This window comes from Cupressus sempervirens, chromosome 1, assembly GCF_028749045.1.
Source record: "Cupressus sempervirens isolate cs-2001-9-10 chromosome 1, ASM2874904v1, whole genome shotgun sequence".
NCBI lineage: Eukaryota > Viridiplantae > Streptophyta > Pinopsida > Cupressales > Cupressaceae > Cupressus > Cupressus sempervirens.
In genome coordinates, this window is record NC_143118.1 from 434042345 (window position 1) to 434057775 (window position 15431).

At 35.5% G+C, this 15431-nt stretch overlaps 1 protein-coding gene across 1 annotated transcript; it reads left to right on the plus strand.

Moving 5' to 3' along the window:
- The first annotated feature begins 11262 nt into the window (after window positions 1-11262).
- OVA2 (tRNA synthetase class I (I, L, M and V) family protein) lies at window positions 11263-15208 on the plus strand. The gene has a single exon (XM_089827675.1). It carries the CDS (start codon window positions 11561-11563, stop codon window positions 14846-14848), a length of 3288 nt encoding a protein of 1095 aa, XP_089683801.1. The 5' UTR covers window positions 11263-11560; the 3' UTR covers window positions 14849-15208.
- Window positions 15209-15431: the final 223 nt, after the last annotated feature.

The following is a 15431-nucleotide window of genomic DNA, read 5'->3' on the forward strand; positions in this document are numbered from 1 at the left end:
CACCAAATATTTTTCGAAGAAAATGAAAAAGATCTCTGAGAAAAATCAGTCCAACTAATGAAAAAGCTGAAAATTAGCAACACAAAATTCAATTTAATAAATAGTAATTTGTTAACCTTAGTATATGACGCATATTTTTCAATTGGCACGGAGCCTGAAAAAGGAACTAATGCAAAACAAAGCATCAATAACTTTAGTCTCCTGCCTTAATGGTAGGGACTAACTAGTTAATACTTTCTATTCTACGCAATTTAAAAGAAGGCAAAATCTTTTATGTAGTTTGTTTATACATATACAAATCCTTCTTAAAATCAATGTTTATATCCTCATGGAAATCAACTTTTAAAATTGAATTTCTTTATACTTTAAACTCCATTTTTGTCCTCATTCAAATGTGAAAGGGAAGGTTGATTTTTTCTTCATGTACAAATTTTCAATTGACTTTTTCCAAGTAATGGGCATGGCACACACAATATCCTAAAAGTAATTTAAGAATAAGAATGGTTGATTGCAATTTCCATTTTCTCAAAAAAAAAGAAAAAAAAAGAGAGAGAGCAAAAGCCACCATAACTACGTGGGCTCGGAAGCTTTATTAAATACTTAGCCTTACCTTTACTTTTCCTTAACTTATTTTCCCTTGTCTTGGTTTTCTAAATATGTTCTTTGTACTCATTAATAGAATCCTGGGTGAAGTTCAAATTAGTTATATACATGGATATTATATGTAGTTTTATTAAAATATATTTTAGTACATATTTAGATATGTTTTAATTTTATATTAATGATCTTTTAACTTGTTTAGTCTTTTTAGTTATTTTATATATCTGACTTCTTTGATGTAATTAAAATATATATATTTTATGAATTTAAACTAAAACATAATATAATTTAAATTTAGAGTTATGATTAAAAATGAGATGAGTTTATAATAAAATGGATTTTAATTAAATTAGGTTATATTAAATGTTAATTGTATTGTGTGGTCAATTGGAAATTATATGTTCATGTATTTTAAGTTTTATTTTGTGAGTGGTTGATATCATTGACATGTATATTGTTTCTTTAGGAAGGACTTTATTTTTAGAACTTAAAATGTTTTTATGGTTATATACTTGTATCATTAGGGTGTATTATGTGGAAAATCATAACCGGGTAATATCACAATCATGTATGTATTTACTTGAGGGTTTGTGGTACCATTTTTTTGAGTTTTGTCATGTTCTTTTGTGGTCTTATGTGAATTGTATAGATGACCAACTAGGATGTACACTAGAGGATTTTTGGATTTTCTTTGATGTTGATTATCTAACTGGATGTCATGATGTGTTTTATGTTTTAAATTGAGATTACATTTATGAATTTTACTTTATGGAGCATTTATGTTTACTTGAGGTTTGAGAACTGACTAATTTTTGTGTTTCTTGTTAAGGAAACAAGTCTGATCATTATGGGTGTTGTGATATGGGACACAACTATGGTTTGTGTGCTTGGGAGAGGTTGACTAACTACATGTCTTTGGGAGTGGCTTGCAATAGGGGTTTAGGGCCCAAAGTGGTCAGTACCAAGGTAACCTATTGTAAGTTGTGTAACAAGTGATAACATACTAATTAATATATATTGCCTAGCCCTTTCCTTAAGATACACTAAAAAGATAAGTTAGAGATGTTTGCCTCACTCATGCCTTGAATGCTTGTATAGGTTAAGGATGAGAATGGGATGATACCTAGTGAGAGGTATGACTAGTTTTCCTCATCTACACGAGAGGTTATGTTGGTAATATGGCTAGCTAGATGTTTGATGTATTGTCATTTATGGCAACATGTATTTAGTATTTAATTTATGTGATCATAGTTAGAAAATTGTCTAAATGTTAAATAGATTGCAATAGTACAGAGATAGATATGACATGTATGGACAACTGAGTTTGAGTTAGGACATGTGAAATTGAGGATTGATAGTTTATAGTATCATGATGATGTTGTTTGTGCGCAAACTTGTATAGATGATACGACACAAGTTACGATCAAGATACCAGTTCGAGTATTTATCAGAACAAAATAGAGCATATTAGGGAATTGGATTGTACAAATTAAGCAATTATTTTGGTGACAAAATAATTACTAAGTCACAATGGGTTTACATCCTAGATATTTAACTGAAGTCATTTATGATTTGGTCAAGCGTATAAAAGAATTAAGGCTGAATGAGCAGAGATTTATTAGTTTGTGAGATATAAGTAAATATCATATCTTGCACAAATAAAAGTGAACTATTTGATTGATGTGAAGTATGTATGTGATGCAAAATATATCTGAAGAAATCTTATATGATATGCGAGCCTTATGTGATGCGAAATCTAATGTATGATTAGAGCAAGTGTGAGATATAGCATTAAGACAATGTTGTATGTATACCTACTCTTGTAAAGAAACTTTATTGTATGATTTCATGTTAGGGCAGTAGGCTCTTCTTGCATACACTATATTTGTTCTACCAACTCCTAATAGGGTTGAGGCTTCTAACAGGGCCTAGTCCTCTATCAAGGACTCGAGACACTATATGTATTTCATAGACTCCTAACATGGTCAATATTTTTAACATGATTCTTGTGTTTAGTGGATTATCTTGTGGGTACCATCCCCACCGGGGTTTTCCCTTGACCAGGGTTTCCCTAGTTAACACATAATGGTTTTATGAGTTATCTTTGCGCATAGTTATATTTATTGTTCAACATTGTTGGTTTACTTTCATATGTGAGTTAAAAAATATTTAACAATATTCAGGTGTGGGAAAAAGTTTGTAGAATACTGATTCACCACACCCCCCCCCCCCCCCCCCCCCTCTAAATATTATCTATTTCTAACAATTGGTATCAGAGCACATTTACCTAGAAGAGGCTTAATAGCTTGAGCAATATCCCTATAAATATGGAACAATTGAAGAGAAATCTCAAAGAAGTTCTTGAACAAATTGATCTTCTTACAAAAGAAAGAGACAACCTAAAAGATAGGTATGAGGATGCAAAAGTCTAGATTGGTAAATTGAAAGACAAGATTGATGATCTGAAATTTGGTAAGGAATCAAATGTGCAGACTGGTAACAATGATGAAGTGGGATTTCTCAAGAAAGAAAATGAGATTTTGAAACATGAGTTGAAAATTGTTGAACTTAAATTGAGTCTTGAGAAAGTTGATAGTAAGAATGAATCTGATCTAAAATTTGAGAATGCAGACCTTAGCTCCCAGTTGAGTCAAGTAACACCTGAATTAGATTCTATTAAGATTGAGCATGCAAAATTAGAAAAGTACAATACCATTATGAAAGGATAATTGACACAGGCTACACAATAGTTAGAAAATCTTTATTCTGGTAGTGAGAAAATTGATGAACAAATATTTCACAAGAGACCTTCATATGACAAGATAGGTCTTGGATATCTTCTTCGAGAAAAGTCAACAAAGAAAGTTGAAATTAGGAAACAACCAGATCCAGTTATTGAGTCCCCTAAGTATCTAATCTGAGTAAGATTGAATCAAGCACAACTACTGAAGTATCTAAAGAGACTGAACTAGTTGATTTGTCAGTGAAACATGATGAACCAAAGAAATTAGAGCAAGCCGATAAACCTATGCAAGATGAACCATCCAAGGAAGTTAGACATGAATTTAGAGGTAGATGTTTCATATGTAATGAAGTTGGTCATATGAAAAGAGATTGCACATATAAGTCTTTCAAACCTATTACTAATTTCTACTATTATAATTGTCATGGTTATGGACAAAAAGCAATAGATTATAAGAAACCTAAGTTTGATAGTAATAATGCAAATAGTAGAATGTTCGGGGATACTAACCTTGCAGATAATGGAAGAGGAAGATAAAAAAGAAGATCTAATGATGGATAAAGATCTAAAAGGAAAAGGAAATATGTTGTATGTTACAAGTGTAACAATCCTGAACATAATTCGAGGAATTCAATAGCACCTAAAAATCTGAATGGACCTAATCAAAGAAGATATGCACCTATATGTTAGTTATGTAATAACTTTGGACACACACCAAGATTATGTAGAATGGATAGAAGGAACTTCAACAGTAATCCCAATTATAGAAGGAACAATAACATGAATGGCATAAGGAATGATAACAACAATGATAACAGTCATAAAGAAGTAGTAAAAGAGCATGTTGATGAATTTAAAGAAGTATTCGTGAAAGCTAAGGATCCAGTCAGAAATTGTTTGTGACTCATCCTATCTAAATCAAGAATTTCTAGTAGAGGTTGAGCATTAGTTGATCATAACTAATGAGAGATTGTGAATTAGAAGTTGTGCAATTAGCACAAGCTAGAGGACATAGAGTGGAAGCTATGGTCAAGTGTGCAAGCATTTATGTAATCATAGTAAGTTGTACAGAAGAAAACAAGTTCACTAGTAAGCAGTGATAACTTTTTAAAGTAGAAGTAGAAGTACATTTAATGTGGAGTAAGATTTGAAGTGATTTAAGGATTTTGAGCAAGATTGTGAGTATCATTTGTTTGTGTAAAACGATTGGAGTAATTTATGAGTGATTTAACGACGAATTCAAGTGTGAAGAAAAGTGTTTGAAGTGTGAATTGTTGAAGCCATAAAATGCGACATTAAAGGTATTTTAGGAAGCTTTTGTTGGGATTTCCAGTAAATATTGTAAGTAGCATGGCAGGCCAATCAGTGTATGATGTAAGTGAGAGACCAAGGTATAAGTTCAAGATACACCCATTTGTTTCTCTCATAGATGATCCGCTAGGAGTGTTTTCCCAAATCCTATCTAATGTGCTTCATGTAGGAGATGTTTGAAGCTACATTCATTATTAATTTGAGAGCATTTGTTATGAGGATATCCATGAGGATTTAGGAGTTATGTGTAATGGTGACTTAACCCTAAAGTCTAATTATGCATACCAAAATAAGCTAAATTTGATTACGTATATGTTCTACACAAAATTAGACAATCATGAATGGACCAAAATCATTTTGAGTAGAGTTCATGAAGAGATGTTTTAGATAGGTGATACATCGGTCACAATTGACAATGACCTAATTCATAAGGTCATAGGTCTGAGTAATAAAGGATGCAATCCAGTAAGAGACAGAAATGTAAGAAATATAGTTGAGACAAACCTGTATACTAGGTTTGATGGAAGGAACATGAAGGTTGACATGATTCAGGAAAAAGGAGTCAAAGTGTTGAGTAAAATTTTAGGATACAAGTTTAACCACAGCTTTATAGTAAACTCAGTACCAACATGATTTATGCATGTAACATATGTTATGGAAGTACAGAGAAGGAAGGTAGACTTATGTGAGATAGTCCAAACACAATTGTTAGACAACATTGAAAAGCTCAAGAAGACCAAGAATGTAGTCTTCAAATTTGAATAATTGTTAACACATCTATTCTTCTATGCAACCAAGCAGTTCCTTGGTGTGACAAGTTGGGAACGTAATGAATGTTCTATGAAGTTGGTAACACAATGTTACAGGGCTAGATTGGAGAATGTTAGAGATAGTGACATTGACAAAATGATGAAGAAATTTCAATCTAAGATGAAACTAAGATATAGAATCCCTCCCTCTATGGTGGAGAAGTATAAAGATGAGATATGTTTCATGGTAGAAATTGATACCACACATATGGAAGCAATTGAACCTAGGGTGAAATTCATTGAGCTCGTGGGATATGAAATGAGTGAAGAACTCATTGAAGGTTATCTATATATCATATTGCAGTCTGAGAAGGACACTAGATGTCCTAGATGGGGTACACATGAGGAAAAGGTAAGGGAAGTACATTCATGACTTTACAACGAGGAAATTAAGAAGAATGTGGAGAAGAAGATAGATTCCATTCTCAAGGAATCTGGTATGACTAGAGAAGAATTTAATGAAATCAAAAGTATTGCATTGGAGATGAAAGCCAATGGGCAGATTGAGGTGATATCAGCAACACCAATTTCTATTACATCACCATCTAAAGGTTTAAAAGGTTTAGGACCTACTGCGTAGACACCTACTACATCTTATGCAACACTTGCACAAGTGCAACCAGTTAGAGTACAACGTGATCAACAAAAGAATAAATTAGAGGTTGATACACCTGTTGCATAGAGAAAGTTAGGAAGATTGGTAAAGGTTAGAAAAGAACCTACACCACCCTCGAAGAAAAGGGTCAAGCAAACCACCAGTGGACCTAGGAAAAGAAGAAAAATATTGCAAATCAGTGATTCTGAGGAATTTTGTTGATGAAACAGAAGACAAGCCAGTTGAGAAAGAACCATAAGAAGGAAGGACACCGACATACAAGAAAGTGTGGAAACCAAAGGTAGAGAATCTGAACATGCAGATGATTAATAATGACAATTTTGTACAATTGAATAAATATTATAGTTTGTATAGTAATATGAATAGAAAATAGCTAGAGATTACTATTGTAAGGAATATTATCTTAAGAAATAAGAGAATTGATAACATAAAAGGTAAGATCCTAGAAGATATTTACAACAGGTTACTGAACAGAAAGAAGATAGTAGTAGAAGAAGACACCAAGCTAAGAGAGAGCATGATTAAAAAACCATGTGAAGTGAACACAAAGGAAGATTTGGACAACATTTTGAAAGGTGTTGAACCCTTGCTAAGGAATTAAAGAAGAGCTATTCTTCTTATGGGAGGAAATTATGAAGAAGTTAGGAAAGAAACAGAGGAAGACATAGTGAAATTATTGATTTCTATGCCTAAAGTCACCAAGGAGAGTGCACAACCAAAATCACCCAGTCTAGTGTATATGGAGGCTAGTACTCCTCTTGATGGTGAAAAAGAAGTTGAAGAGTCACAACAAGCACTTTCACCTCCTCACATAGTTATTGGTACCAAATCCATGCAAGTGGATAGTACACACATAACTATTGATGTCAAAGAGAATCTATTTACTCGATATTGAACAAACATTGTTGACAATATCACTTCCTACACCAATTCTGGAAGTAGAGAGGAAGAAAAAGGAAAAAGAAGAAAAGAGGAAAGAATAGAAAAGGAAGAAATATGATGAGAAGAGGAAGAAAGAGGAAAGGAAAAAGAAAGTAGAAGAAGAGCTAAAGAAAGAAGAGGAGAAACAAAAAGAAGCTAAGAAAGAAAAATGAAGATTAGAAGAAGAGAGAAAGAAGGTTGAGGAAGATAAGAAGAGTGTAGAGTTGAAAGTAGTTACACTTACTCCTACAACAACTCTAATAGTAACAACAACATCAATATATCTGATGATGATGATGATCAGAAAGGATCGATGAGTTCTTTGAGTAAATTGCTTCAAAAGAACAAATCAGTCAAGTCTTTGGAAAGAACATTGACATAAGTCTTGGATAGGATGCAAAAGACAGTTCACACAACTGTTACAAATCCAGACTTGCAGACCAAGGAAAAAGGTTTGGTGAAATATTTGATGAAGAGTTCACAACCTTGTCTAAAATAGCTTTAGTACAAGCACAAACCAAGCATGATGCACCACTATTTGATACAGTAAGCACTAATGTGAGAAATGATATAAAATTATTAGATGCATGCATCAAGGAATTAAGAAAGAACATTGATGAAGGTAAGAAGTTGTATGGAAAGTACACACTGTCATACAATTACCTATCAAATTTTGAGAATAAGATCAAAGGCCAAATGAGTGAGTTTCAAACACTCACTACTAGATTGCAACGACCTGAGGCAAGCATTGAAGATTTTGGAACTAAAGTGGAGAAGATTCACAATACTATCAAAGGCATTGAAACTAATAAGGAACATGTAATCATAAGGTTCTCTACTCTTAGTGAAATTTGGTTACCCAAAATCAGTATTTTACATAGGCAAATGGAGGAGTGTCTTGCAATTAAGGCCTCCTATGACAATTTTTCCTATACTAACTTGAGCACGGTAGAAGTGACATCCTATGCACTTTGCGCACTCATCGATATATGTGACACAATCAAGGAGAACTGGAAGAAAGATCTGGAGTGACTGAAATGTGGTTTTGTAGATTGTTTATCTAGAATGACTAGTTGATCAACAAGAGGAAACATAGTTTTGACACCTTTCCCATTGATGTCAAAGGGGGGGTTAATATAAGTAAGAAAAATTGTGTGTGTGTGTGTTGGGGGGGGGGGGGAGTACACTTATATACCATTGTAAGGAGTGATAATGAATGTAATAATCCATCAAAACACGAATGAAATATTTTATTTTTTGAAGGCAATTTTTGTGTAGTTACTTTTTGTATTTATTTGTGTATGCCATCATTTTGGGACTTAGCCAATTTTTTCAAACATTTCCATCAATGCCAAAGGGGGAGATTGCAGGCAATATGACTAGTTAGATGTTTGATGTATTGTCATTTATGAAACCATGTATTTAGTATTTCATTTATGCAATCACAGTTAGAAATTTGTCTAAGTGTTAGACAAATTGCAATAGTACAAAGACAAATATGGCATGTACAAATGACTGAGTTCGAGTTAGGACATGCGCAATTGAAGATCGACAATTTATAGTATCATGATGATGTATGTCAGTGCGTAGACCTATACAGACGGTATGAAGCAAGTTACAATCAAGATACTAGTTCGAGTGTTTATCAGAACATAACATAGCATATTAGAGAATTGGATTGTACAACTTAAGGAATTATTTTGTGAGAAATAATTACTAAGTCATAATGGGCTGACATCCTAGATGTTTACCTGAAGTCATTTATTATTTAGTCAAGCATGTGAAAGCATTAAGGCCGACTAAGCAAAGATTTATTAGTTTGTAAGATATAAGTAAAGATCATACCTTGCGCAGATAAAAGTGAGTTATGCGATTGATGTGAAGTATGCATGTAATGCAAACTATATGTGTAGAAAGTTTATATGATATGCAAGCCTTATGTGATGTGAAATCTGATGTATGATTAGAGCAAGTGTGAGATACAATAGTAAGACCGTGTTGTATGTATACCTACTCATGTGAAGAAACTTTATTGTATAATTGCATGTTAGGGCAGTGAGCTCTTCCTACATACATTGTATTTGTTCTACCAACTCCTAATAGGGTTGAAGCAACTCCTAAAAGGGTTGAGGCTTCTAACAGGGCCTAGTCCTCTAACAAACACTTGAGACACTATATGCATTTCATAGACTCCTAAGAGGGTCGAGGCTTCTAATAGGGCCTAGTCCTCTAACAAGGACTTGAGACACTATATGTATTTTAGAGACTCCTAACATGGTCAATATCCTTAACACGATTCTTTTGTTTAATGGATCATCTTATGGGTACCATCCCCACCGAGGATTTCCCTTGGCCAGGGTTTCCCTAGTTAACAAATAATGGTGTTATGAGTTCTCTTTGTGCATGATTATATTTAAAGCTCAACATTGTTGGTTTACTTTCATATGCAAGTTATAAAGTAATCAACAATATTCATTTGTGGGAAAAAGTTTGTAGAATATTGATTCACCCCCCCCTCTCAAGATTATCTATTTCTAACAGGGTACTCTGGTTCCACATGTGTCATGTTGAGGGTCTGAGGTCTAGGGTGACCAGTCCAGGGTAACTCAACGCTTGAGGGTCCGGGGTCTAATGAAAGACTAGTTTAGGATAACTCATGTAGTTTGACCATGTGATGACACTCCCTAATATGTAGCCTTAGTCTTCTCCGTAGATTTTGCACTTGTTAATTGGTGATTTTACTTTCATTGATGACAGTTGGTGATTTGTTGGTTATTGTACTTTTGTCATTTGGAACTTCATTTTGAAATGGTTATTCCTTTAGTATTGTATCTTTTGGTTTCGATACTTGATTTATACATGGTATTTGTATGTTGGCTTTGGTATGTGGTGTTGGTATTGGAATGTGCATCTTTTCAATTTTGTTATCTTTTCTTTATTAGTAGTTCATTACCCTTGAGATAGATTTGGCTATCAAGATTCCTTGCTTATGATCATTTTGAGGTTTAATATTTGTATGTGGATCGTTCATATCTTCCCTACATGGTGGGAGTGGAAGCCAGATTAGGTGACCACACAGTCAAGAGGTAGTGATTTCTTACCAATTGGACCCCCAATGGACTGACATTGATGTTGGATGTTCGTTGATGCAATAGTACCTTTATCATTCTTGTTCTTATCTTGGATACTTCCTCTTTAGTTGATGTATATGTGTTATCATGTATCTTGTATTTTGATATACTTGTATCTATTTTTACATACCCTGCGACATGTGCAATGGATGTTATTCATTGGATGCATTTTCATTGTATCAGTTGTATTCATGTACTCGCTTATGAGATTATGTATCTGTTATATTTTTATGATCATGAACATTGAACTTGAAACTAGAATTAATTAATATAACTTCTTTAACATGACTTAAGGTGATGGAACCCTTGACGAATGGAAAACTATATTTGTAATTGCTTATTTGTACTTGATGTGTATGTGTATATTGCTTCCACATTGTAATTTGATATTGCTTAGACTTAAAAGAATTAATTCAATAAACATTGTAACATGTTAGGTTTATTATTTTTTGGTTACTAGTTGTTGTTCTCTGTAGTAGTGGTTGCTCTTTGCTTGTTTCTGTTGGTAGTGTGCTGGCTGCCAGCTTTTTGGTTGTAAGGGCCAACCCCCTTGGTTTAATCGCTTTTTATTTCAAAAACATGTTAGGTTTATTTCTCTTGGGTTCCTGAGTGGGGCATTACACTTTCGTAGTCTTCAATTATTGTCACAAAGTTGCTGAATCAACCAAGCTAAAGGCTTGATCAAGAGATAATAAATCTCAACCTAACAAATTCATAAACAACATCTATGTCCACCAATCCATTTTTACAACAAGCTTGAGCACACATGTTCACTTTCACATTCCTATGACACAAAAGTTTAAACCATTATATAATATAATCAGTTTTCAAAACTTAAACTTAGCGAAGTCCCTACTTTTCAACACACCAATAATCTACTCTTAATATTTACAATTATATATATTTTCATCTAAAATCTAAACATCATATTTACTTTATTTCAATTTTATAGATTAGTTTAACAATTTTTTTCATTAGTGAAGTTAAAATAAAAATAGGAAACAAATAAGAAACAAACAAGACATATTTAGCTCAGCTCGATATGGAATGGATGACACAATCCAACTTTATCTTTGCAATAGATTTAAAATAGATTTAAGAAGTTGCAAATTACCTAACTCGCTTGGATAAGAAACTGGTGCTTGATAAAGCATTGAAGAAATGGACGTATATGCATTAGGCACCACCAATTATTTGAGTGCTGATACAGATGCTGAAGTTCGCATAGATCGATGCATGGATAGCTTGCCCGTAGGGCGGGAGAGCCCTTTGGAGACAAGCAGTGAGCGGAGCGAACCCCTTGACTTCTTCTACCGACGAAGCACTTGCCCTCGGCGGGAGAGGGCAGAAGCGGAAATTTTGGTGAAAGCCACCAATTGAATATAAGTTTTTTAAATTGCACAAGGTCAACGTTGTGGATTTAAAGGCTATGGAGAGGACATTTCTTCAACATCCGCTTAGGGGTACGATTACATCCTCTTTAACATTTACATGGACAGCCCCAGGAGGAAATAAGTTGTTGGTTGGTTCTTCTGGCCTTGCACTTTCTTCTTTGCGAATTTTTCTTAAACACAGTTCTACATCCATCCCCAGTTTCAAACGATTTGGCAATGCATCTATTTTCTGCAAAAAACAATACCCATTTCTCGTTTTAGTTTCTGATAGGTCTTGCTCATCTCTTTCATTGGGAGAGAAGGTTCCCGTAATGGCAGCGCTTAAAACATCTCAAGGTAAAACTGAAGATGAAAATGAATACAAGCATACGGTTGACTTACCTCAGACAAGCTTCACCCTCAGAGCCAATTCAACAACACGTGAACCAGAAATACAGAAGCTGTGGGATGAGAAACAGATATTAAATAGGGTTGCAAACAAGAACACAGGGGATGTTTTTACTCTTCACGATGGTCCCCCTTATGCCAATGGAGACTTGCATACTGGGCATGCCTTGAACAAGATACTTAAAGATTTTATCAACAGATATAAGCTGCTTGAAGGTTATAAGGTGCACTATGTGCCTGGTTGGGATTGCCATGGACTGCCTATTGAGCTTAAAGTGCTGCAGTCCATGGACCCAGAGGCAAGGAAAGAGCTCACACCATTGAAACTAAGGAAGAAAGCTGCCCAATTTGCAAAGAAAACTGTTGATGCTCAAAGGAAATCATTTAGGAGATTTGGAATATGGGGAGATTGGGACAATCCTTATCTGACACTTGCTCCGGAGTATGAAGCTGCACAGATTGAAATATTTGGGCAAATGTTTATTCAGGGCCACATTTATAGAGGCCGGAAACCGGTTCATTGGAGCCCTTCGTCTGGCACTGCACTGGCTGAAGCTGAGTTGGAGTATCCGGAGGGACACATATCAAGAAGTGTTTATGCCATTTTCAAAGTGGTTAATGTAGCGGACACAGCTCCTGATTTGCTCAAAGGACTTCTACCCAGTTTGGGTTTGGCTATTTGGACTACAACCCCATGGACAATACCTGGAAACGCTGCTGTTGCAGTCAATGGTCAGCTTCTTTATGCAGTGGTCCAGGTAAGAACAAAATCATCTGTAGATACTGCTATGGCAGGTGTTAAAAAGCCTGTTTTTGAAAGCAGCCAACATATCATTGTAGCAGCAGATCTAGTTAGCACTCTACAATTGAAGTGGGGGGTTGAGCTTGACGTGTTGGGAACATTTTGTGGTTCAGATCTTGAAAATTGCAGGTATGCCCATCCCTTAGAAATCAGGGAGTGCCCTGTTGTTGTGGGTGGAGATTACATAACGACGGAATCTGGAACGGGGTTGGTTCATACTGCCCCAGGTCATGGGCAAGATGATTTTTTGACTGGCGTGAAATATAAGCTTCCGGTACTGTCTCCTGTAGATGATAATGGCAAGTTTACTGAAGAAACTGGGCAGTTTGCTGGTTTGGATGTCTTGGGTGAAGGAAATGTGGCAATTGTGAAGAGTTTAGATGAACACTCATGTCTTATCATGGAAGAAGCGTACAAACATAAATATCCTTATGATTGGAGGACAAAAAAACCTACAATATTTAGAGCAACGGAACAGTGGTTTGCCTCTGTTGAGGGATTCAGGCAAGCTGTTTTGGATGCTATCAAGAATGTGAAATGGGTTCCTTCACAGGCTGAGAACCGGATAACATCCATGACAGTCAGCCGATCTGATTGGTGCATTTCACGTCAGAGAGCATGGGGTGTGCCTATTCCAGTTTTCTATCATGTGAACTCTGGCAAGCCATTGATGAATAAAGAAATTATAGCACATATCAAATCTGTTATAGCCAAAAATGGAAGTGATGCATGGTGGTACATGAGTATTGAGGATCTCCTCCCAGAAAGTTATCGCAGTGAAGCGGGAAACTATAAAAAGGGCATGGATACTATGGATGTTTGGTTTGATTCAGGATCATCTTGGGCTGCGGTTGTGGAGAAAAGAGATGGACTGGCTTGGCCTGCTGATCTTTATCTTGAAGGAAGTGATCAACATAGAGGGTGGTTTCAAAGCTCCTTGTTAACCAGCATAGCCACTAGAGGACAGGCACCATACAAGAGTGTTCTAACTCATGGGTTTGTCTTGGATGAGAGGGGTCTGAAAATGAGTAAATCTCTAGGGAACGTGATAGATCCGCAAACTGTAATTGAAGGTGGTAAGAATCAAAAGGAGGCTCCTGGGTATGGAGCTGATGTCCTAAGGCTTTGGGTTTCAAGTGTGGATTATTCTGGTGATGTAATGATTGGTCCACAAATTGTCAAGCAAATGTCTGATATATACAGAAAATTGCGTGGAACATTGAGATATCTTCTTTCGAATCTTCATGATTGGAAGCCAGAAAATTCTATTGTATACAAGGATCTTCCAATGATTGATAAGCATGCACTATACCAATTAGCCAATGTTATCAACAACATCAAACATAGCTATGGGAGCTATCAGTTCTATAAGATTTTCCAAACTATTCAACGTTTTGCAATTGTAGACTTGTCAAATTTTTACTTTGATGTTGCCAAAGATCGGCTTTATGTTGGCGGTAGAAACAGCCAAACAAGGAGAGGCTGTCAAACTGTTCTTGCAGCTCATCTACTTTGCATTGTGCGGGCTATAGCTCCGATTCTACCCCACATGGCTGAGGATGCATGGCAGCATATGCCATTTACACATTTCAGAGAAGATGGCTCAGCAGCAGAGTTTGTTTTTGAAGCACAATGGCCAAGGATTGATGATGAATGGCTAACGCTGACAAAACATGATGTTGAGTACTGGGAAAAGGTCCTTGAGATGAGAACAGAAGTGAACAGAGTCTTGGAGATGGCTAGAGGTGGAAAGCTCATAGGTGCAAGTTTAGATGCTAAGGTTTATTTATGCAGCTCTAATGTAAACCTGCTTAGAAGATTCCATGAGATGTCTACAACAGGTGATGACGCAGACAAGTTACATAGAATTTTTATAACTTCCCAGGTTGAAGTTTTACCTTCAATGGAACACACATCTAGTACTGGTGCAGCTTATACTGGAACCTATTCTTCACCAGGAGCTGGTGAATTGTGGATTGGGGTATCTCGTGCAGATGGGGCTAAATGCAAAAGATGTTGGATCTACTCTCAAGCAGTTGGCTCATTTGTGGATCATCCCACACTTTGTGAGCGATGTTACAAAGTGATATCAAATATTGATTCAGCAAGTCCTAAAGTAGTTATGGCAGCCTAACAGTAATTTTATTATCTGAATTGTTCATCTTCTGGAAGTCTAAATCTTGCAGCATGCAGATCAGTATCCAATTTCAGAGGTTATCCAATCAATTGGAAAATGCTAAAATATTTACCATTGGACAAAGATTACACCATACAAATTTTCTCAGTCTCATGCAGGCACATTTATTACGCATTTTCCATAGTGAAATAAGATACATATGATGATTGCCATGTATAAGGAATCTTAAAATTCATGTGGTTACCATTCTTCTATCTAGTCAACTTTCAAATGCAATTCAGCTTCCTTTCAAATCATTAAGCTTGGACACCTAAAGAGAATGGGGCACTAACTAAATGTTTCACTGTTTTTGTGGAAGTCCGCTGTGCAATGGCTTTGTTTTTACAAATTGTATTAAGAACTGTAATGTGTACTTTTATATACAAGTTTAGTGTCGTGGGGTGGGAGATGCTTTCTCTCTCTTGGGGAACCTAGCTTTTTCTGCACAAAAGTATTTGAAGGTAAATCACTGTTTTAGGGTTATTATCATGAGCTTTATAAACATGAATGGGTCAGGAATCAAACTTTGTATCAGAGATTT

Excerpts from the sequence above, each read along its gene's own strand:
- OVA2 (XM_089827675.1), top strand. The coding sequence starts at position 11,561 with ATGGAGAGGACATTTCTTCAACATCCGCTTAGGGGTACGATTACATCC.